General features: G+C 43.4%; 1 protein-coding gene across 2 annotated transcripts in view; it reads left to right on the top strand.

The window, feature by feature from the left end:
* ACTN2 (actinin alpha 2) overlaps positions 1-23,046 on the top strand; it is an 82,563-nt gene that overhangs the window by 12,593 nt on the left and 46,924 nt on the right. For both annotated transcript variants that reach the window (XM_008985768.5, XM_035281481.3), the window contains exons 2-4: positions 20,082-20,196; positions 21,118-21,237; positions 22,329-22,415. In XM_008985768.5, the coding sequence (XP_008984016.1) occupies positions 20,082-20,196; positions 21,118-21,237; positions 22,329-22,415 (322 nt within the window). The remainder of the gene's footprint in view (positions 1-20,081; positions 20,197-21,117; positions 21,238-22,328; positions 22,416-23,046) is intronic.

Below are 23,046 nucleotides of genomic sequence, written 5' to 3'. Positions count from 1 at the left end.
TAAAAAATGGGAGATTTTCACATATTATTCTTAGTATCCCAAATAATTTGCTGAATAAGACAGAGAAACAACGATTATTGAGAAATTCCAGGCGCTGTGTTAACCTTACGTATGATTTCACTTGATCTTCGCAGCCATCCTGAAAGGTGAACATTACCATCTGCATTTGTTTAGCTGGGTCAGTTAAGTGAGTTGAGCGGTGGTTGCGGGTGGAAATGTGGTACCTGGAAAATACAGAATTTTGTCTAAATCACGTAGAAATAGTTCTCTCTCATAATTGAAATTGTATAAATGTGGAGATGCTAATTATTTTATTGCATATTTTTGGTCTGAAAATGGTAGAGCTGGATTTCAGATCTAGGCTGCTTAACTGTAAGTGTCTTGCCTTTTATCACTAAACTTTATTTTTGTTGCTTTCTGCTTGGATTTGTAACCAACCCAGAGCAGACGCCTGGGATTGAGTATTTCTGATTTTCTACTTGTAAACCTCCTGCCTTTATGGAAGGGCGTGTGTGTGTGTGAAGTTTTTAATTTCTAAACCGGTACAACTGGGAATGTCTGATGACAGTGAGAAAACAGACTTTGAGGCATTGTACATGTTGTCATTCAAAGATTTTCCCCAAGTCAGGCTTTAGCAGTTGCGTTTACAGCAGAAATACCCAAGTAGGAGGAAAGGGGCCACAGGAGAAGTCAGCTAAACCTCTCAGAGTTTTAGAGGGCATGTCATGAAGGACACATCTCTGAAGTGAATGCTGGTATGTCTGACTAGCTTCCAAAAGAAGCCAGAGTTCAGGATGCCTGAATATCTGAGTCAACTCCCTTTTGGAACTAGAAAATGAGACTTTTGGAGGCAAGAACATAGATGAGAGTTCTCCTCCTACGGGTGCTGTGTCTGTATGTACAGGAAGGCCCTCTAAGATCAGAGCTCCACAGGGATGGAGCCTAGCACATTTTGAAATAACAGTACTGAGAACTCACTTTACATTAAAAAAAAATCCTGTTTATTATGGGAAATGTTAAACATACCCCAAAGCAGAGAGAATATAAGTGAATCTCTCTGTATCCAATAGGTCAAGGAAAAACCAAGCTTCATAAATAGGTGAGGACTAAAAGGAAAATAAGGTTGAATGGTTAATAAAGACTTTTTCCTCTGAAAGAAACTGGCACGAAGTAAAACTGCAAAGCAGGCTGATGAATACCTGCCTGATGCTTTACCCTGCTTCACAATCCTCTTTCCCAGGGCCTCCCACTTCCGGCAGCCGCCTATGGCCACCTAGCTCTGCTCTGCAGACTGGAGTGCAGTGACACCATCTTGGCTCACTGCAACTTCCACCTCCCGGGTTCAAGCTATTCTTCTGCCTCAGTCTCCCGAGTAGCTGGGATTACAGGCATGCACCACCACACCCGGCTGATTTTCACTGATATTTTTAAAGGTGACTTTTCTGAGACAATAACCCTGTTGTCTAATTTCAGTGAATTTCAGGCTCAATAGAAGATGAGTAGGCTTTATCCTATACATGTGGGTGGCTAACCGTAGTGCCCAGATGTGAAGTCAGTACCGATAAGATATTCACTGTGTGTGAGGCATGTCCCTCTCCTCCTACTATACCCTGATCTTATCAACTGATCCTCATCTCCATCAGGTTTATTGAGATGAGTCCTCTCTTAGCTCCATTGACCATTGCTGTTACTGCTTTGAATGATAAGCCTGAAGGTAAGACAGGAGGTGGGAACAGTGTCTGAGGATGCTGAACTTGATACTTCTGCATCTGTATTTCCTCCGCCACCCCCAGAGTACACTGAAAAGTTTCTTTGGGAAAGGTTATTTTTAGGGGCCGTCTTGCTAAGACTGGGAAAGGTTATTTTTAGGGGTCATCTTGCCAAGACTGCTTCCGGGAATTTATTTAGACACAGAGCAGGCCCCTGTCCTGTTAGATACGTGAATTCCCCCATATCTGGGAATGTTCTGGGTAGCCCCAGAAAAGTGCTGGGGGAAGGCTTTCATTTTAACCCTAAAAGATGGGAGATGGCGTGAGGAGCAGCACAGTAGCCAGTGACCTTGGGCAAGTCACTTCGTCTCCCAGGACCTCTGTTCCTTATGAAATGAACTGACGAAGGCGGTTGGAGTCATTTCAGAGGTAGGGTGACCCTACCTCCAGGTTTGTCCAGGACAATCCCAGTTTGTGGCTTTTGTCCCAGAGGAATTATAAATAGCACCTCCTTTGACTCTCAGAAGTGGCCCAGTTTAGATGACAAACTTTGGTCACCCTGTTCTGAGGACATACACAGGCAACCTCATGGAAAGTTAAAATAATGTTGGCACCCAAGTGATGTTTTTTCCCCAAGTAATTTATACATAGGGTAGTAATGGCTTTTCTCAAAGTACTGGCCTATTTCTGGAACTTTAAAAATGTAAACATTGGTGAAGTAAGATTTTTAATTGTTTGTGTACACATACACATACACACACACACACACACACACACACACACACACACACACCAAGAATCTAGTTATTCTGAATCTTTTAATTCATAAATCTTTTGGAAGACCAAGCTTCGCAGAACACTGTGAGAGTGAGCGCTGTGAACGGAGGGCTGTGGGACCACAGCCGGGCTGAGTCCTCCTGTGGGCCAGGTTGCCCTCTGAAATGGGGGTCGCTGATACACTTGGTTTTTTTTTTTTTTGTTTTGAGACGGAGTCTCCCTCTGTTGCCCAGGCTGGAGTGCAGTGGCGCAATCTCGTTTTGCTGTAACTTCCACCTCCTGGGTTCAAGTGATTCTCCTGCCTCAGCCTCCTAAGTAGCTGGACTCACAGGCACCCGCCACCACAACCGGCTACTTTTTTGTATTTTCAGTAGAGAGGGGGTTTTACCATGTTGGCCAGGTTGGTTTTGAACTCCTGACCTCAGGTGATCTGCCTGCCTCAGCCTCCCAAGTGCTGGGATTACAGGCGTGAGCCACCGCACCCGGCCAACTTTTGGTTTTGTATTACATGCTATGTATATGGTTTTATAAGTATTGTGTATACTTACACTTTAGAGAATTTGATATTAATGTGGGCCAGGCATTAATGACACTTATTTTGGACAGCTGTAAAACTAAGAGTTAAACCTTATTTAAAGATCGGGACTAGTTACTAAAGTCATGTCTGTTGATTTGTTCTTCTGACAGTATGTCTTTTCTCAAAATCATAAGGATTTATTTCCATGTTTAAGCACTTGAAAATCTAGCAGTGAAATGGTGATAAATGGATTTACCATGTGATAAACCGTGTTTAATAGAACATTTTCCCTCATTTCTATAATGAGACACAGGTAGGGATGACACCATGAGTCCTTTAAGGACTTGCTAGGGAAGCAGGAAAAGTCATGCCAGAAGTGCCTGGCGTGTGACGGTGACTTCTATTCTGTAACTGGTCTCTGGGAAACTGGATATTAAAGGACTCGAAAGGACTTCTGTTCTGCAGTCCTAGGACTTGGCCAGGGTGTTTCTTTCCAGCAGGATTTCAAAATGTGATGTCAAAGCAGAGCTTTTAATGTGAAGCTTTAAAAAAGTCTTGAAGTAGCCCTTCATTAAGCAGTTAACTGCAGAACTCTGGGATTGCTGGGCTGTAGCTAACTGAGGTAGTGTTTCCCCTCCATTGGGAATATAGAGGATGAATGAAGTAAAGCTGGCTGGCATCATTACAGACAGCTAGGGAAGGGCAAAGAAAATAATGTACAAATCTCAGCTAACAAATGCTTATGCTCTCCTGAATTATTTGTAAAAGATATATATTTAAATAATTGCATAAGGAATGCATGTTTATTCTAGAATATTTAGGGAATCTTGTATTTTATTTATTTTATTTATTTTTTTTTTTGAGACGGAGTTTCGCTCTTGTTACCCAGGCTGGAGTGCAATGGCGCGATCTCGGCTCAACACAACCTCCGCCTCCTGGGTTCAGGCAATTCTCCTGCCTCAGCCTCCTGAGTAGCTGGGATTACAGGCCTGCGCCACCATGCCCAGCTAATTTTTTGTATTTTTAGTACAGACGGGGTTTCACCGTGTTGACCGGGATGGTCTCGATCTCTTGACCTCGTGGTCCACCCGCCTTGGCCTCCCAAAGTGCTGGGATTACAGGCTTGAGCCACTGTGCCCGGCCAAATATTGTATTTTAAAATTAGAAATATTTAAATATTAAAAAAGTCACAACCTGGAAAAAAACAATTGTGTATATTTTGCCAGTGCCTACTAGCTCACTTCATGCTATAGTCCAGAAGCATATATTTGGGTATTTTATGCTATAATATGGTCTGAAATGGCTCCCGATGTAAGGACTTCATTAACCATTTTCCCGAGTAGCAGGCAGCAGGGGCCCTGGGGAAGAGCTCTTGGTGGAGGAAATCTCAGCCTGGTTCCCTCTGGTGTGGAGTTGGCAGGAACACTGGAAATGCCCAGCTTCTCTGTTTTTATTGCATATGTTAATCAGAGTTTTCCCCGTATGTAGGGGAAAGCTATAGATGTACCTGACTGTGGGCTGTTCCTTACTTAGAATTGTTCTCTGGTCTGGGACAGCAATGCAGAGAATATGGTATATTACAGAGAGCTGTTTCATTCTAAATGAATGCTTGCATCTCTGTGTGTAGGCAGCCATTTATTTGGGTCCCTGAAAATAGTAGCAGTATGGTGAGCTTAAATGAAAGAATATTTATTTTGCTGTCTGTGTAGTACAAGCTGCTTCCCCAGTTGCCGGATGGGTTGAGCGGGGAGTCATCAGTGTGCTTTTCTAAAGGCTTGAATTCACCCTGAAGAAGGAAATGAGGAAAGTACGATAAAGACTGCTGCTGCCTAAAACTGAGCAACAGTTGGGTCTGCCCTGCCACAGAGCCACATCTCGCACGTAATTACCCAGGCTCCAAGGGAACAAGTTATTTTGAGAGGCGTAACTCAGGATCAATCAGATGTGAGGCTGTTAGTTGGGAGCTTTAGTGGGGTTGCTTACCAGAAAGTCCTCAAAGGAATTCTCCACGTAGTTTGTGCCAGCCTGGGGGAGGCAAGTGTGACCCCACACAACATTTGGCTAGTGGCTAAGTCAGGCTCCCAGCTTAGGAACCCTTGAAGCTCAGATGACTAGACACCAATAGCTCTCATGCGTTCCTTTGGGGTTGCTACCTTTTTTTTTTTTTGCCTTTTACAGCAAATATGACTTAGACTTTGAGTCTAAAGATACTTTGATTTGGTTCGTTTAACATATGCTTCCAGTCCTAAAATAGTTGGGGAAGAATCTTCCCATTTTAGTCCTAACTCTTGAAGTTAACAGTTAAAAGGTGGGGGGAGGGTTTCATCAGGATCATCTGCTAACCCTCATTTAGGAGAGATACTGCTCTATCTTTCCTTTAATAACTAAAATCTTGTTTCAAGAATTTTAGAACACCCCTTGGAATTAATGTAGAGCTGGACTGAATTGCAGGCTAGCTTTAGGAATTGACATCTCCGAAATGTTTGGTGACCTTGTTATGTTGCTTCCCTCTAATCTGAGGATTAAAGAGAGGTAGAGATAAGTATCTGCAGCTGAAAAGTCAGAATTAGGAGACTGAGTATTAAGGACTCCTGCAAATGGTAATAAAATGTTTGTAGGACTTTTTCTTACGCAGGAAGGAAATTAACAGATGGAAATACTTTAGCTTCTTGATATATGTAAGATCCTTATGAAAGAGGAAAAATGCTAAATAATTCAACCCCAATCCAGTATTATTTATGGTGATCAGGATAAGAAGGAACATGAGGACACATACGGAGTTTTAAATGTAGAATTTGACGTGGAAAAGGAATGTGTAAGCTTCAACTTAAGACAGGCATTAGTTTCAAGGACAAAGGAAGCACGCTGTAATTTGAGATCAACATATGATGGACTTCAGTTCTGTGTATCATTCTTGTGTATTAATCACGCTTTGTCTTCACGGAAGATGAGTGTGGAAAAAACTGAAACTGTTTTTTTCTCTTCTCACACCACAACAGTCAACCCAGAAGACTTCTGCGACCAAATGCATGTGGTCGCCTCCCGCTTTCTGCCACGCTGTACACCAAGCAGGCAATCCGTTCACTAGCTGGGTGTACTTCAGTGTATTTGATTCTGACACCAGCTGTTTGGAGATAGTATCAGATCCCACAGGTCGAGGGCTCAGTCCCACAAGACTGCCCCTCTCAGACATCATCTCAAGTCCAGGCCTCCAGAACTAATGACCAAACAACTTAAAGTTGGGGTTCTCATGCTTCTTTGGGTTTGATTAATTTGATAGAGCAGCTCACAGAACTCAAGGAAACAGGTACTTATATTTACTGGCTTATTATAAAGGATATTTAAAAGGACACTGATGGGGAGATGCATAGGGTGTGGTATGGGGTGCACAACTTCCATGCCTCCCCAGCAGGTCACCTTCTAGGAACCTCACGTGTTCACTTACCTGGAAGCTCTCCAAACTCCATCCTCTTGGGCTTTTTTTTTTTTTTTTTTTGAGATGGAGTTTCGCTCTTGTTACCCAGGCTGGAGTGCAATGGCGCGATCTCGGCTCACCGCAACCTCTGCCTCCTGGGTTCAGGCAATTCTCTTGCCTCAGCCTCCTGAGTAGCTGGGATTACAGGCATGCGCCACCATGCCCAGCTAATTTTTTGTATTTTTAGTAGAGACGGGGTTTCACCATGTTGACCAGGATGGTCTTGATCTCTTGACCTCGTGATTCACCCGCCTCGGCCTCCCAAAGTGCTGGGATTACAGGCTTGAGCCATCATGCCTCTTGGGCTTTTTAAGGAGGCCTCGTTGGCTAGGCATAGCTGAAGCTTGGACAACCATGGGGAAATGTGACTGGACAAAAAGAATGTGAACTAATACTAATAGGCTGCATGGGAAAACCCAGCAAGGCCTGTCTGTTTAGACTCTTCTTGGCCTCTCTGTGCAGCCTTCCTTTCTCCCAGGTTTGTGGCAAGACTCCTTCTGAAATGAGGGTCTTATGACCTACAGTCAGATAAGGCAGGTCAGATCATTTCTCTATGGCCAGATCCAAGCTAGAAAGGCAAGGAAAAATTAGAGTCCCTCCAGGGGAGAAAAATGAGCAGGTGAAAGGAGACTTCTGTTCATTGAGGGAGATCCTGTCTTCCAAACCTGCTCTTGAGGCCTAAGCCACCCTGATTTGAGTGTAGAAGGGCTGTATGCAGCAAGGGCTGTGAGCGTTGTGAGCCAGGAACAATGGACAAAATCCATATATGTGCACGCGCGCATGTGTGTGTGTGTGTGTGTATGAATATATATCACATGTATTCCAAATATTACATATTATATATACAGTATCATAGAAAACAATACAATTTAGATCAGGAGAATGCATAATTTAGCTTCTTGGAATGTCGGACTCTTCTTAGAAGAAAGACTCAAAAAGTATTAAAATACAATTCTCAAATAAAAGTAGAATCATGATTCTTGTACAACGATAAAGAAGAATATTTAAAGATGTTCTTTAATTCATTAATGAGAAAACTAGTGAGGCATTACAGCCAGTCCAAAAGAGCATCCGAAGAATAGACACGTTTGTGGAGCAGGAATGAAATGGATGTGCAGTGGAGGGACCCTTTTTTCTATATGGGGGGAAGAGGCGTGTCCCTGTACTTTGGTTTATTTCAATGTCTGTAGACAGAATTATTTTGCATTGCTGTCAGTTGTCTGTGATCTATGGATTTGCAGAGGAGCCTAGACGGGCAGCTTATGGACAATCCACAAGTTTTCCATTGGAGCATAGATTTTTCCCTGTGTAAAGTAGCCTTGTCAGGCATTTCACCTTTCCAAATTCCGTAGTTTCCATCCTTCCTGGAAGTTAGGGTGAGTCCATGTATTGGAGAGGCCATTCCTCAAACCAGTATTAGTCGGGGCTGGATTTGGCTCTGTTGAAAACCCTGGAAGTAGTGTTTCCTGTTACACAGTCCCAGAGCTTAGTGGCTTTTTTCTGTGTTTTGAACAGCCCATGGACTAAATGGAAATGAGTCTTGTGAGCCTGGCAGTTGAAGCTTGAAATTCGTAGTGCAGAATTTGATTAAAACCAGACCTGGATAAGACAGTCTTTTCAAGTGCTGGGAGAACCATCTTTAACCTCTCCACTCAAAGTGTCATCCATTAGCCTGATTCTATTTTTAGATACCCTCAGCTCTGAGGTTGCCTGTTATTTTTGCAAGGTATTTTTTCTTTTCTTTTCCTTTTTTTTGGCAAGATTATAGAATCTTTCTTAACATTTAAGGATTCTGTAGTTAAGTTTGACATGATAATAATCAATTTTTAAAACCTGGAACTTGAGCAGATACACGTTTTTAGCTTCTCAGGTTTCTTTTTATTTAAAAAAAAAAATGACTTCTCTCCTCTTTGCTTGGTTCCAGAAAGTCTAACACATGAGATCTTATTTAACAGTTATTGAATGCCACTGCATTCTAGGCACTGGCCAGAGCACAGAGCAAAGATCCCTGCTTCTCTGTGTGTCACTTTCACTGGCATTTCTTAGAATGTTCAAGAGGAGGTGGTCACAGTGCCTTGGAAATGCCAGAGTTGTTTGCAGCTTTCCTACCCTTTTTTTTTTTTTTGAGACGGAGTTTCGCTCGTTACCCAGGCTGGAGTGCAATGGCGCGATCTCGGCTCACTGCAACCTCCGCCTCCTGGGTTCAAGCAATTCTCCTGCCTCAGCCTCCCGAGTAGCTGGGACTACAGGCACGCGCCACCATGCCCAGCTAATTTTTTGTATTTTTAGTAGAGACGGGGTTTCACCTTGTTGACCAGGATGGTCTAGATCTGTTGACCTCGTGATCCACCCGCCTCGGCCTCCCGAAGTGCTGGGATTATAGGCGTGAGCCACCACACCCGGCTGCTTTCCTACCCTTTAATTTGAGATTGTTAGATATACAATGGCATTGGGTAGAAACAAGACTCTGCCGCCTACAGGCAGAGTTTGTTGGGGTGAATCAACAGAACAAAAGGCTGCCTCTCTTTCTTTCTCTTACCTTGTTTTTGGGTGTATATTAGTGTCTATATCAGTGGCTATATCAGTGTACCTGGAACTCAAGCTATTACTTTACTCTTTACTTTTGATGGCAAAAACTGCTATTACGTTTGCATTAACCTTATAAAAGCAGCCTGTTGATACTGTTGACGTTCCAATTTATCTATGATTGAGATCATCACAGTTTAAACTTGGAAGTATTGACAATTTTGACAGGTACAACTCTGTGTTTGTGAATGCAGGTGCACCTGCTGGGGGCTGGGTTTTCTGAGTGATGGCAGAGGTGAATAAGGCAGGATTAGAGACTACCATTGCACTGGGTTTTTTGATTAATAATATGTATGCATACAGACATGTAACAGCCTGGGAAACCAGTTGTGGGTCTTCCTTGTGTAGTGAAAGCAATGTGATTTGCCTTTTTACAAGAGTTGATTTTAAGGCTCTTTGTACCTAGTGTATTATAAACCAAGTCATGATTCAAATGTTACCCATTATTTTAATTGTGCCTTAATAATAAGTTTATTTTAGTTGCACGGGCAGTATTTTTGCCCCTATTGGTAAAAATAGGTGTTCTGAACACTTTCATTTTCGTTTGTTTTTTTTTCTCCATTATTCCAAGTGAACCATTGAAGTGTTTGTTCTGAACTCTTTCTAACCAGAAGAAATGAAGATATGCTAGCGATGCTCTTTGTTACTCAACAGGGGTATGAATGCTTGTGACAAATTTGGAAAAGATGAAGAATTGACAGAGTTCTGGATTCTTAGATCTTGTACCCCTTTTCTGTCTGCAGCAATGTTCTGTGAATTGTGCTAAGCAACGGAATGTTTTTCCTCAGTTCTTGGAGGTGGAGTATCTCCTATGCTCAGGTAGGCTTAAATCGTGACTATAGGCTGTCTTTATTTTTTTGAGCAATCTCGCCCTACCCGAGTAAGATTTTGGAATTATTTAATTTTCTTTCAGTTTAAACCCCACAGTACCGCTCAGGATTCTTGGAATTGCCGTCACTAATTGCTCTTCTCTTGCATTTCACTGGCACATAGAAATATTTCCTAGTTTCTTACAATCCATCATACCTCACAGCAAACTAGCTGAGTTAGATTCATGGTGCATTTCTGAGAGGAGGGAACAAGCCACAGATAGATGAGCTGACTTGCCTGCAGTAGACACTACACTGGTGGTCGCAAAGCCAGGGTTTGGATTTAAGGACTGTGTTTTTTAGGGATTGCTGAACTGAGCTGTTGTGTACTATGTTATCTAACAGGACCTTGGAGACCAAGCAGAGATTCGCAGGAAGAGAATAAAAGGGCTGCTGTGGAGTTAGATGCCTAGTTATGTAAGTTACGAGAACATTAAGGCCCCAGATGGACTTCCAGGACATCCCGATAACTGATTGTAGCACATGCAAAATCCTTGGGATTAACACATTCATTTACATAGTCCTTACTTTGATTAACTTTTTAAAATTCCGTGTGGCTAGTTGAAGGGTATATCTGAGTACCTGGCAGCATTGAAGATTTGGGAGGACGCTTTCAAAGCCGTGATGATTCAGTTTTTGTTAGCTGAATGGTTAGTCACCACTGTGCGTGGCTGCTGGATCTACATCTTGATGTTAGTGAAGACTTTAGTGTAGACTTTCTTGATTTTAGCGTAGGTGCCAACACTTTCTAAATGTTTTTCAGGATGGTTGCATGTCTGAATATTTAAATGTAGAGTTGCTGCTGGTGATTCTGGGGCAGCCCAGCGGATGGGACGTTCCTGCATCCTGTGCAGTTCATGTGATGTGTGTGTTTTTTGGGCCTTTCTGGCTGGGGGGATTGAGACACTCTATAGTGATCCAGTATGTTCTGTTTTCACCAGCCATGCGATTGCCTGACTTTTTGCCGTCACAGAGGTTAGCGAACCTACTCTTTGTGAGGGCAGAACCTCCTTCCTTAAGGGTAAAGCTGAAATTGCATTTACTTTGGAGAGATGGCTTTGACCGTCCTCTTCCACTTCAGTCAGTGATTTTCACAACATATGTAGCTTTCTAGAGCCCCCTTACTTTTCTTTTATTTAAAAAGATCTGGGAAACTGATGAGAGGTAATCTTCGCAAATTCGGAATTTGTCAAGTGGAAAAGAACACTATTAAAGTGACTGCTGTAAATAGATAAATGAATGGAGCATTTTTAGAAAAGCAGTTTGATAGAGCTGCGGTTTCCAGTGGTTTCCAGCAGTTTTACACGAGAGGGTGTTCTGAACCATCGTGACACAGGTAGTGGTGGCCGGCCTCTTTCTTCTTGCAATATTCTTTTGAACTATTGCATAAAGCTGATGATGACAGTGACTGGCCCCATCCCCCTTATTTTTTTTATAGCTGAGAAAGCATCAGGATGTGAAGGATAAATAATTGCATGGTGTCAGAGTTCTGAGCCATGACTGTGGGCTGTGCTGGGCTCTGCCTGTCCTCCGTGCCCCGTCTCGGGGACCACTGCCACTATAGTTGGGGCTTGGTTGTCCCACCCCACAGGGTGCAGGCGTGATGAGTGTTGGGGGAGGCTTGGAATTGACCAAGCAGATCTCTTGATGTCTCGGCTCCCTAGAAAAAGTAAATGATTTGCAACTTCACATAGAACGCCCGCCAGCACCCCAGACCTTTCTTTACCTGGCAGACAGTGCTGTCTTACAATTGGGAGATTTAAAAGCTACATGTTCTTCAGGCCTACTCACCCCTGAGTTTTCTGCTGTGCCCAGATATCCCAGTCCTCAGCAGATTCCGGTTCATTTCGTTCAGGAAAGCCCCATATCTGGGATGAGTTTCCATTTTAGGAAATGTGAGCTGAAATGATTATTTTATGTAATTATTGTTAAAGAAAAAGCTGATTAAAGAAGTATAAAGGAAATTTGTAGATGTGTTGCCAAAATTTTTGTTTTGGAGAAAATGGAATGACAAAGATTGAGCAGATAGTTTTACAGAAGCCAGCCCAGACTTAGAACTGTATTGCTAAAAGAATTAGTAATTCACTGAAAAGTGAAATGGACTGATATTTAGGGAACCATGTCAGACTCATGATTGATTTTTCAGGTCCCCATCTGAGTACCTAGGTAATAATCTCTTCTAGGTAAAATTGTGCACATGCGTAGTCAAAGAGGAATGATATAAAGAATCACTTTTTTTTTTTTGAGACAGAGGCTGGAGTGCAATGGCGCCATCTAGGCTCACTGCAGTCTCCGCCTCCCAGTTTCAAGCGACTCTCCTGCCTCAGTCTCCTGAGTAGCTAGGATTACAGGTGCCTACCAATGCACCTAGCTAATTTTTGTATTTTTAGTAGAAACGTGGTTTCACCATGTTGGCCAGGATGGTTTCAAACTCCTGACATGAGATTATCCAGCCACCTTGGCCTCCCAAAGTGCCGGGATTATAGGCATGAGCCACCATGCCTGGCTGTAACCACATTTTTAACTCATTTTGATGAAAAGACTTTTTCTGCCTTTACCCTAGGAAATGTAGGCTCATGTAACTGTAGCCTTCGTTAACTTAAGAAATCAGATACAAATACAGAAAAGTTGACTAACACTAGCCCATCTCAACAATTCAGTAAAGACATCCACATTTTCTTTTTGCCATTAAGCACATTGTGCTGATTGTCCTGTTGCATAATTTCACTTTGAGAAAGGTGATACTCTTGTAGTTCCCATGGATTAGGGATTTTGCTAGCAAGTCCTCCAAGAAAGATGCAATAGCATCTTCTTCCACCATTGAATGGGACTGACAATTGTAGCTAGCAAATGCTCCTGGAAAACTCCTTTAACGGGTATTTCCTCAACCACTGTGTTTTGGAAGTTGAGGAACATCTTCTGGGTCTCCAGATGAGGGGCTCCCAAGCCCCGGACCGTGGACTGGTACTGGTCCGTGATCTGTTAGGAACCAGGCCACACAGCAGGAGGTGAGCAGCGGACCACCAAGTGAGCAGAAACTTCGTCTGTATTTACAGCTGCTTCCCATGGCCCGAGTTTCCACCTGAGCTCTGCCTCCTGTCAGATCAGTGGTGGCATCAGTTAATAATAGGGATGCAAACCCTATTGTGAACCGTGCATGCCAGGAATCTAGGTTGTGCACTCCTTGTAAGAATCGAATGCCTGGTGATCAGAGGTGGATCAGTTTCAGCCCAAAACCATCCCCCTTCCCTACCTCCCGTGTCTGTGGAAAAATCGTCTTCCATGAAACTGGTCCCTGGTGCCAAAAAAGGTTGTGGACTGCTGTTCTAGATCATGTTCAGGAATATAATGGAGGCAGAGAATGCTGATCGTTCGAGTTTCCTTCAGTCCTGACACATGAAAGCATCTGCATGACACCAAGGCACAGGAACGTGGTGTACAGGAGAGTTTCCATCTGCGTCCAGGGAAGGCCTGTGTAGCCAGCAGAGAGCATCTGTACCCGCAGACTGCCTGCCCTGGCCAGCGACTCCCTGGCTGCAATTCTTTATGTTTAGGAAAGAGATCCTAATATTTGTTCCAGCTGTCTAGGAATATATAGCAAGGCTGTCTTCCACTGCATTTCCATCTTGAGAACACTGTTGGACACTGTTTTCCTTAGCTTTGTCTTAACTTCTATGGTGGGTGGTAAGAACTAGAAACATGTCTTTTAATTTTTGATTTTTTTGAGACAGAGACTCACTCTGCGACCCAGGCTAGAGTGCTGCAGCATGATCTTGGCTCACTGCAACCTCCGCCTCCCAGGTTCAAGCGACTCTTGCCGCAGCCTCCTGAGTAGCTGGGATCACAGGCGTGTACCACCACTCCCAGCTAAGTTTTTGTGTTTTTAGTAGAGATAGGGTTTCACCACATTGGTCAGGCTGGTCTCAAACTCCTGGCCTCAAGTGGTCCAACCGCCTTGGTCTCCCAAACTGCTGGGATTACAGGTGTGAGCTGCTGTGCCCAGCCTGGATGAGAAACATCTGTCTTTTCTTTCTGGGGATAGATGGTTTTGTGGTTCCCATCTTGATCCTCCGTTTGTGGCTCTGAAATATTTTATTTGCCTATTTTGAGGATGCTAAAAGTGTTTATATTTATGGCTAGGTGCAGAGAAACAGGGAATAAGCTGTTCTTCAGGAGACAGGTAGAGGAGGGTTTGAGTTGGAAATGAGAGGAGGTTGGAGGATCCCATATGCGCAAGGGCAGCTTCTGGATTGAGCTCTAAGTTGGGGAGACGTTGGCCTCTTTCCTCCGTGGTCTGTGTCTGATTCAGTAAAGCACCATTTCCTTTAAGAAAGGACATATGGCTGGGTAATCTGTTTTAAAGCAAGGAGCCTGCCTCCAAAATCATGTGGACCCACTTTCATTCCCACTGGAGTTCTCCAAGGTTTCGTCTTCAAGAACCCTAAGGATGCATGTTGCAGTACAAACAACAAGAAAGCTCGCAAAGAAAGAAGTCCTCAGGTCACAAAGAAGTCCTCAGGTCACAAAGACGTCCTCAGGTCACAAAGAAGTTCTCAGGTCACAAAGACGTCCTCAGGTCACAAAGACGTCCTCAGGTCACAAAGAAGTCCTCAGGTCACAAAGACGTCCTCAGGTCACAAAGACGTCCTCAGGTCACAAAGACGTCCTCAGGTCACAAAGAAGTCCTCAGGTCACAAAGACGTCCTCAGGTCACAAAGACGTCCTCAGGTCACAAAGAAGTTCTCAGGTCACAAAGACGTCCTCAGGTCACAAAGACGTCCTCAGGTCACAAAGAAGTTCTCAGGTCACAAAGACGTCCTCAGGTCACAAAGAAGTTCTCAGGTCACAAAGACGTCCTCAGGTCACAAAGAAGTCCTCAGGTCACAAAGACGTCCTCAGGTCACAAAGACGTCCTCAGGTCACAAAGAAGTCCTCAGGTCACAAAGACGTCCTCAGGTCACAAAGACGTCCTCAGGTCACAAAGAAGTCCTCAGGTCACAAAGACGTCCTCAGGTCACAAAGACGTCCTCAGGTCACAAAGAAGTTCTCAGGTCACAAAGACGTCCTCGGGTCACAAAGACGTCCTCGGGTCACAAAGAAGTCCTCGGGTCACAAAGACGTCCTCGGGTCACAAAGAAGTCCTCGGGTCACAAAGACGTCCTCGGGTCACAAAGACGTCCTCGGGTCACAAAGACGTCCTCGGGTCACAAAGAAGTCCTCGGGTCACAAAGACGTCCTCGGGTCACAAAGACGTCCTCGGGTCACAAAGAAGTCCTCGGGTCACAAAGACGTCCTCGGGTCACAAAGACGTCCTCGGGTCACAAAGAAGTCCTCAGGTCACAAAGACGTCCTCAGGTCACAAAGACGTCCTCAGGTCACAAAGAAGTCCTCAGGTCACAAAGACGTCCTCAGGTCACAAAGACGTCCTCAGGTCACAAAGAAGTTCTCAGGTCACAAAGACGTCCTCGGGTCACAAAGACGTCCTCGGGTCACAAAGAAGTCCTCAGGTCACAAAGACGTCCTCGGGTCACAAAGAAGTCCTCGGGTCACAAAGACGTCCTCGGGTCACAAAGACGTCCTCGGGTCACAAAGACGTCCTCGGGTCACAAAGAAGTCCTCGGGTCACAAAGACGTCCTCGGGTCACAAAGACGTCCTCGGGTCACAAAGAAGTCCTCGGGTCACAAAGACGTCCTCGGGTCACAAAGACGTCCTCGGGTCACAAAGAAGTCCTCGGGTCACAAAGACGTCCTCGGGTCACAAAGAAGTCCTCGGGTCACAAAGACGTCCTCAGGTCACAAAGACGTCCTCAGGTCACAAAGAAGTCCTCAGGTCACAAAGACGTCCTCAGGTCACAAAGACGTCCTCAGGTCACAAAGAAGTCCTCAGGTCACAAAGACGTCCTCAGGTCACAAAGAAGTCCTCAGGTCACAAAGACGTCCTCAGGTCACAAAGACGTCCTCAGGTCACAAAGAAGTCCTCGGGTCACAAAGACGTCCTCGGGTCACAAAGACGTCCTCGGGTCACAAAGAAGTCCTCGGGTCACAAAGACGTCCTCGGGTCACAAAGACGTCCTCAGGTCGAATATGCAGGGCTTTGTTGCTGCTGTCATTTTTATCTTCTCCGTGATTAACAGACTCTTCAGAGAAACAGGGGTGATAGGAGATGTGTGGGAACAGTCTCTCTAGGCAATGGAAATTAAAACAGGAATAAAAGTTCAACATTCTAATAAGGCTTAAAATTCCCTTTCAGAGGGCACTGGCTTCGTTGTCACCTGTTACCACAGAACAGTTCTTTTTCTGCATTCAAGTTAGTCACCATCTTTGTTGACTGAGGAGTATTCATTTCCAATGGGGAAACTTTATTAGGCTTATTAACTAACTAACTTGACCTTCTCTGGATTTGTACAAGTGGGTTATTACCAATGGTAAATTACCTTCATTGTATCTTTATTCTGTAAAAAGGTAGTATCAACTCTGGAGACTGAGGTGGGAAGACCGCTTGAGGATCTTCCAGGAAATCAAAGCTGCACTCCAGCCTGGGTTACAGAGCGAGATCTTGTCTCTTTACAAAAAAAAACAAAAACGGGTAGTTTCAAACAGACTTTGCGTGGTGTGGGGGATCATGAAGCTTGGGATTTCGTGAGCAGCTTTTAGGGATATATACTAAAAGTGCTTCAGATACTTGTGTTATGAAGAGACTTAAATTACAGACAAGGTATGGTGACTTGTACCAGCAATATTTGCCCACTTTTAAATAGAATTTAAATTTTAAAACCTCTTGAAATGTTTGTATCATATGTTCTCTCCATCAATTGCTTTTTTTTTTTAACAACCTACAATTCTTTTGTGCCTTTCCCAAAAAATCAGGTATGTGATTAGTCTTAATATTAACAGTTTTAAAAACTCCTTTAAAGTAGTTTTACTTGCTGAAGATGGGGCTTGGGGTGTATTTTACCGTAAGAACTTAATTATCTGGAAACAATCCAAATGTTCATCCGTAGGGAGCTAGTTACATGAAGTATGGTGTATATTATACAGTGGAGTACTATGCAGCCATAAAAGCAAATAATTTTATACTGATATGGAATGATCTCTAGGTTATATATATTGGAGTTTTGTTTGTTTGTTTGTTTGTTTCTTGAGATGGAGTTTCACTCTTGTTTCCCAGGCTGGAGTGCAATGGCATGATCTGGGCTCACTGCAGCCTCCACCTCCCAGGTTCAAGTGATTCTCCTGCTTCAGCCTCCCAAGTAGCTGGAATTACAGGTGTGTGCCCCCACGTCAGCTAGTTTTGTATTTTTAGTAGAGATGGGGTTTCACCATGTTGGTCAGGCTGGTCTTGCACTCCTGACCTCAAGTGATCCACCCACCTTGGCCTCCCAAAGGGCTGGGATAGCAGGCATGAGCCACTGTGCCAAGCAAAGTATAGAACAATGTGTATGCTATGATTTGTGTTAAAGGGACCAAAAAAAAAAAAAAGATGTGTGTCTGTGTGTGTATGTATACACAGATACCACTGAAGGGATATACAAGAGAACGATAGCTTCATTCCTCATGGGGCAGGACACTGAGTAGCCAGGGAACAAAGGGGAGAGGATGGCTGTTTTTAAAAAACCCTTTTGTACCACTTGAATTTCAAACTAAGGAAGTGTATTACTCACTCAAAAAGTAAATACATAAAATTCATATTTTAAAAACTAAGTAATGAATTCTTATGATCTTATCTTTAATAAACAAAACTTAATTTTCCACAGTGTTGTCCAGTAGAATTTTCTGTGATGATAGGAATGTTGTATATTTGCAATCCAATACACCATCCAATTCTACTAGCCACATGTGGCTTTTGATCACTTGAAAGATGGCTTGTGCGACTGAGGAGCTCATTTTCAAATTTTATTTTAATTAGTCTAAGTTTAAGTGTAGCTAGGAGCTACCGCATTGACTGGGTATAGATCTAAAGTGTATGGCTTAAGACTGGGGATGGGACCTCACACCTGTAATCCAGCACTTTGAGAGACTGAGGCAGGCAGATCCTATGAGGTCAGGAGTTCCAGACCAGCCTGGCCAACATGGCAAAACCCCGTCTCTACTAAAAATACAAAAATTAGCTAGGTATGGTAGCAGGCATCTGTAATCCCAGCTGCTAGGATGGCTGAGGCAGGAGAATCACCTGAACACGGGAGGCGGAGGTTGCAGTGAGCGGAGATTGCACCACCGCACCCCAGCATGGGCAGCAAGCAAGACTCTGTGTCTAAATAAATAAATAAATAAACAAAGTGTATCACTTAGAGTATCTTTTTTGTTTAGACCTGACTAAAGCTTAGAAATAATTGTTAGTTTAGGCTCTCAGGGTAAAATTTATTACTGTAAATAAAAAAACTGCCTTTTTTTTTTTTGGTCTTTGAATTCAATGCTGTCACCTATTTCTTGAGAGGAGGAACTATTAGTCAGATTTGAAAATCCTCTTTATTACCCAGGAAAATGACTCTTATGGACACTTTGTCTTTCCGTAGTCTGACTAGGGAGCAGCCTGTTTTTGGGAGGCTGACTTTTTCATCTGGAGCACAAACCCTGTTTGTGTGTCCCCTGCTTCCCAGTTTGACGTGCCAGGCACTTTGTTCTCAAGCCCGGCAGCTGTTGTGGGACGAGGGGACAGTTGGCATGCTTAGCCAGCAGCTGCCAGAAACATTTCTAATCTGGTTTTGGCAGGAAATAGGGTACAAGTGGAAGCCAAGTTAAAAGAAGCTTGAAAAATAAACAGAATGACTTTGGATGTCACCTAATATATGGTCCATTTTCAGCTGAAGATTTGCCCTAGTAATTTGTTAATATGACTGGACTGTGATCCCTTCCAAAGGCAGGGTTGAATATAGTCGCCTTTGAAATCCAGAATCTAGTCCAGTGCTTGGAATATGCTTATAGGAAGTTATTGTTAATATTTTCTCAATGATTAACTACACTGCAAATTTGTTTAATTGATTTAATTAGTAACTTAAAACTGTTTTTCACTCAAGATAAACTAGTTGTAGGTTATTCCTGGTTATGGGTCCCTTGTTTCTTCTTTCAGCTACACAATATCACCCACCCTCTCCTCTAAAGCAAGACATTTTGAACCTTTTTTTCTGAGACAGAGTCTCACTCTGTCACTCAGGCTGGAGTGCAGTGGTGTGATCTTGGCTCACTGCAATCTCCGCCTCCTGGGTTTAAGCTATTTTCCTGCCTCAGCCTCCTGAGTAGCTGGGACTACAGGTGTGCACCACCACACCTGGCTAATTTTTGTATCTTTAGTAGAGATGGGGTTTTGCCATGTTGGCCAGGCTGGTCTCAAACTCCTGACCTCAAGTGATCTGCCTGCCTTAGTCTCCCAAGTTGCTGGGATTACGGGCATAAGCCACCACACCCAGCTTCTGAACGTTCTTTAAACATTATTTATACTGGGCAGGGTGGCTCTTGCCTGTAATCCCAGTACTTTGGGAGGCTGAGACAAGAGGATTGCTTGAGTCTAGGAGTTTGAGGCTAATCTAAGATTTCAAGACCAGTGTGGGCAACATAGCAAGACCACATCTCTTTATAAAAAGTAGCTGGGTGTGGTGTTGCATGACTATAGTCCCAGCTACTTAGCTAAGAGGCTGAGGCAGGAGGACCAATTGAGCCTGGGAGGTCAAGGCTGCAGTGAGCCGAGATCATACCACCATACTCCAGCCTGGATGACAGAGCAAGACCCTGTCTCCAAAACAAAACAAAACACTATTATTTGTTCATCTATCCTGCTGCAAGCAAGCATATTTCACATATTTGTGAGCAAGAAATAAGCACATCTTAATTTAATCTATCTTTTCTATGAAGTAAAAGGTTTTCAGAAGGTGAAGATGTAGGTATAGATGTGCTATCTTTTTAAACCGAAGGTAAAAATTTTTCAGGTTGAATATCCAATAAATGAGTTTTTGTCTCTAAAGTGGAAAATTTACTAAAATCATTCTTTTGGGTTTCCCATCCTTCTTTCCATCGAATTTCTACATCCTCCAGAAGCCCAAGCAGCCCCAGCCTTGTAGATTCCCAAGAATGTGTAAGGTGTCAAGTGTTGTCTGTGAGGAAGTGATCCGAAATCCGACGGGCTCGTGCTAAGCCGTGTTTGGTTTTCCTTGCAGACCTTCACTGCCTGGTGTAACTCCCACCTAAGGAAAGCCGGCACCCAGATTGAGAACATCGAAGAAGACTTCAGGAATGGCCTTAAGCTCATGCTGCTTTTGGAGGTCATCTCAGGTTGGTGTTACGTACCCCAATCCTATGCTTTTACGTGTTATCAGTAGGTAAGTCTCTATTTAAAGACGACTGCATCAGAAGTTCGCTTTGAACTTGGCTGGGCGAGAACATGGTATGATTGCCAATGAAAACCTTTCCAAAAAACAGTCTGCCTGGAGTTATTTTTCTGTTCTAAAAAAAGGAGTGAATTCTCTTTAAAATGGACTTAGTAAAATAATGTTTATACCACCTACCTTGAAACAAAATAAGAGAAGGAAAACTGACTTCACATGGCTCCCTCCGTGCTGCTCTCTTGACTCTTAGTTCAGCTGGAGTGCCTTCCAGAAATCGCCTTGTATCCAGGAATCTATTGTGCATGTTGGCATAACTCTGAACATGCAAGCTGAAGTCCCAGGGGGGTGATGATTCGTCCTGAATTTCAGTTGGCTGATTTAGGCTCTGGACCAGAGAATGGGTCAGTGCTGGAGAAGTGTGACAGGGAAGGAGTGTGGCCGAGCTGCCCTGATCCATATATCTTCATAATCAGGTGTCGAACAAGCCCTGTCAGCTGGTCTGTGATTTTAACTAGGCCATCCTGACTTCCTCTAACTGTTAGCCAGCAGCTCTGAATACTACAGCTTTTCTAACCAGCTTCTCTTTTTACTCATTTGTAAGTTGGATCGTGGGCCAAACCAGACTCCCGCTGCAGATCTGAAGAGCGTATGTCCTTGACAGTATGGCTCCCTGCTGGTCCATTTGATCCTGAAAGTGTTTTGGTTCATGTTCCCTCTTTGCTGTGATTTAGAGAGACCAGGCACACATCAGAAAGAGTCATGTAACCATTTCATTTTAAGAAAAACTGGACTCTGAGTTTTGGCATCTTGATTCTGCATCAAGAGGCCACTGTCTCTATGTCTGCATGACTGTCTTTTCATCCAACAGGGGAAAGGCTGCCCAAACCTGACCGAGGAAAAATGCGGTTCCACAAAATTGCTAACGTCAACAAAGCTTTGGATTACATAGCCAGCAAAGGGGTGAAGTTGGTGTCCATCGGGGCTGAAGGTGAGAGGTGTGGTGAGGTGGGTGGTCCTGTCTGCCACACTGATCTCATAGCGTGAGTGTGCCCTGCAACTTGAATTCTTCCCTCCCTCCTTCCCTGTCACCATTTACTGTACTTGCCTTGTATCAGGCTGTCTCCTAGGGTGCCGGGTGTACAGAGATGAGAACAAATAGTACCATGAGTGGGAGAGCAAGCTCTAGGTTCTTTGTAAAACATAGAATTAAATAAAATGCTGTCATCTTCAGAACACTTACAGGACTGAGAAAGAACTTATACATCCCAATGACTCTGAATAAGAACTAACTAATAGGAAGAAAGTGGCCTCTTTGTTCCCTGTGGGAGATTGGGAATTGGGTGAGGTTAGCAGGAGCTGAGATTACCATGCACATCTCTGTATGCACAACTGAGTCCTGCTACTTGCCAGCTGTGGAATACTGTGAAGAAGGGTCAGAGTGAAGATGAGACTGTGTTCTCTTTATTTGATTGTCTAAAACCTAGCTCATGGCTGGGCACGGTGGCTCATGCTTGTAATCCCAGGCAGATGACCTGAGGTCAGGAGTTCAAGACCAGCCTGGCGAACATGGTGAAACCCTGTCTCTACTAACTTTACAAAAAATTAGCTGGGCGTGGTGGTGCATGCCTATAATCCCTGTAGTCCCAGCTACTCAGGAGGCTGAGGCAGGAGAATCGCTTGGAACCCGGAGGCAGAGGTTGCAGTGAGTCAAGGTCGTGCCACTGTATCACTCCAACGTAGGGACAGAGTGAGACTCCGTCTCAAAAAAAAAGAAACAACAAAAAAAAAACCCGTAGCTCATCTCATCTTAAAACTTTGGAAACTCCTGAGTGGTTTTCAGTGATAATACATATGCAAGATTTGTGCTTATTATTAACTCAGAATTCATTTAAACTAGAGACATTTGGTTATGAATACCATATTTATAACCAGACACACTGCGATGCTTATAAAAACATAAACTGGTCTTTCCATATGCACATTTTCCAATAGCTTTTAAGTCAAAATTTATATATAGGAAAAAAGTTATGTACCAACTATGCCATCGTTAACATTAATTTGTTGTTTTCTTACCTGCAGAAATTGTTGATGGCAATGTGAAAATGACCCTGGGTATGATCTGGACCATCATCCTTCGCTTCGCTATTCAGGATATTTCAGTTGAAGGTAAAAGACAGGATTAAAAGTTTAATTGTATAATTTGTGACTTGAGCTTGTGAATTAAAATTTGAACGAGGTATTTTAAAGTCCCAACAATCACTTACGTGATTGAATGAGAGACATGTAAGTTGGGTTCTTAGAAATTTTATACGTGTACAGGAGAAGACTCTGGCAGCACTGTTTCATTCATGGGGGGTAGAATCGGTCTGCAAAAATGAGCACATGTTCAGAACACAAGTCGCTTTTTAAAATGAGCATTTATTGAGCTTCTTGATTGCTTATTATACTAGTAAATTCACAGCTACGGCAGAGTTCTTTAGTCTTACAACTGAAACACTTTTTCCCCCACATATAAGAAAAGAATCTGTTGCAACCCAAGTTCGTTTGTTATTTCCTTCACTTTCTTCCTCCCTACTTCTCTCCCTCTCTTCTTCTCATCTTTTCTTCTTTTTAAACAAGATCTCTATTGTCACTGTATCTTTTGGCCTAACTGCTCTTTCATCATTTTCACAGAATTTTAATCCTTGGCATTGCCACTGGGAATAAAAATGTTTAGTCCTTTGCACCCACCATACTCCCAAATATTCTGATGAATGCAGCACTGTTGAGAAGTGTCAGATTGGCATTCTTAAATTTA

The sequence above is a fragment of the Callithrix jacchus genome, chromosome 19 (genome assembly GCF_049354715.1).
Source record: "Callithrix jacchus isolate 240 chromosome 19, calJac240_pri, whole genome shotgun sequence".
Taxonomy (NCBI): domain Eukaryota; kingdom Metazoa; phylum Chordata; class Mammalia; order Primates; family Cebidae; genus Callithrix; species Callithrix jacchus.
Note: the sequence above shows the minus strand (reverse complement) of the source record. Positions and strands in the feature narration are given on the sequence as shown.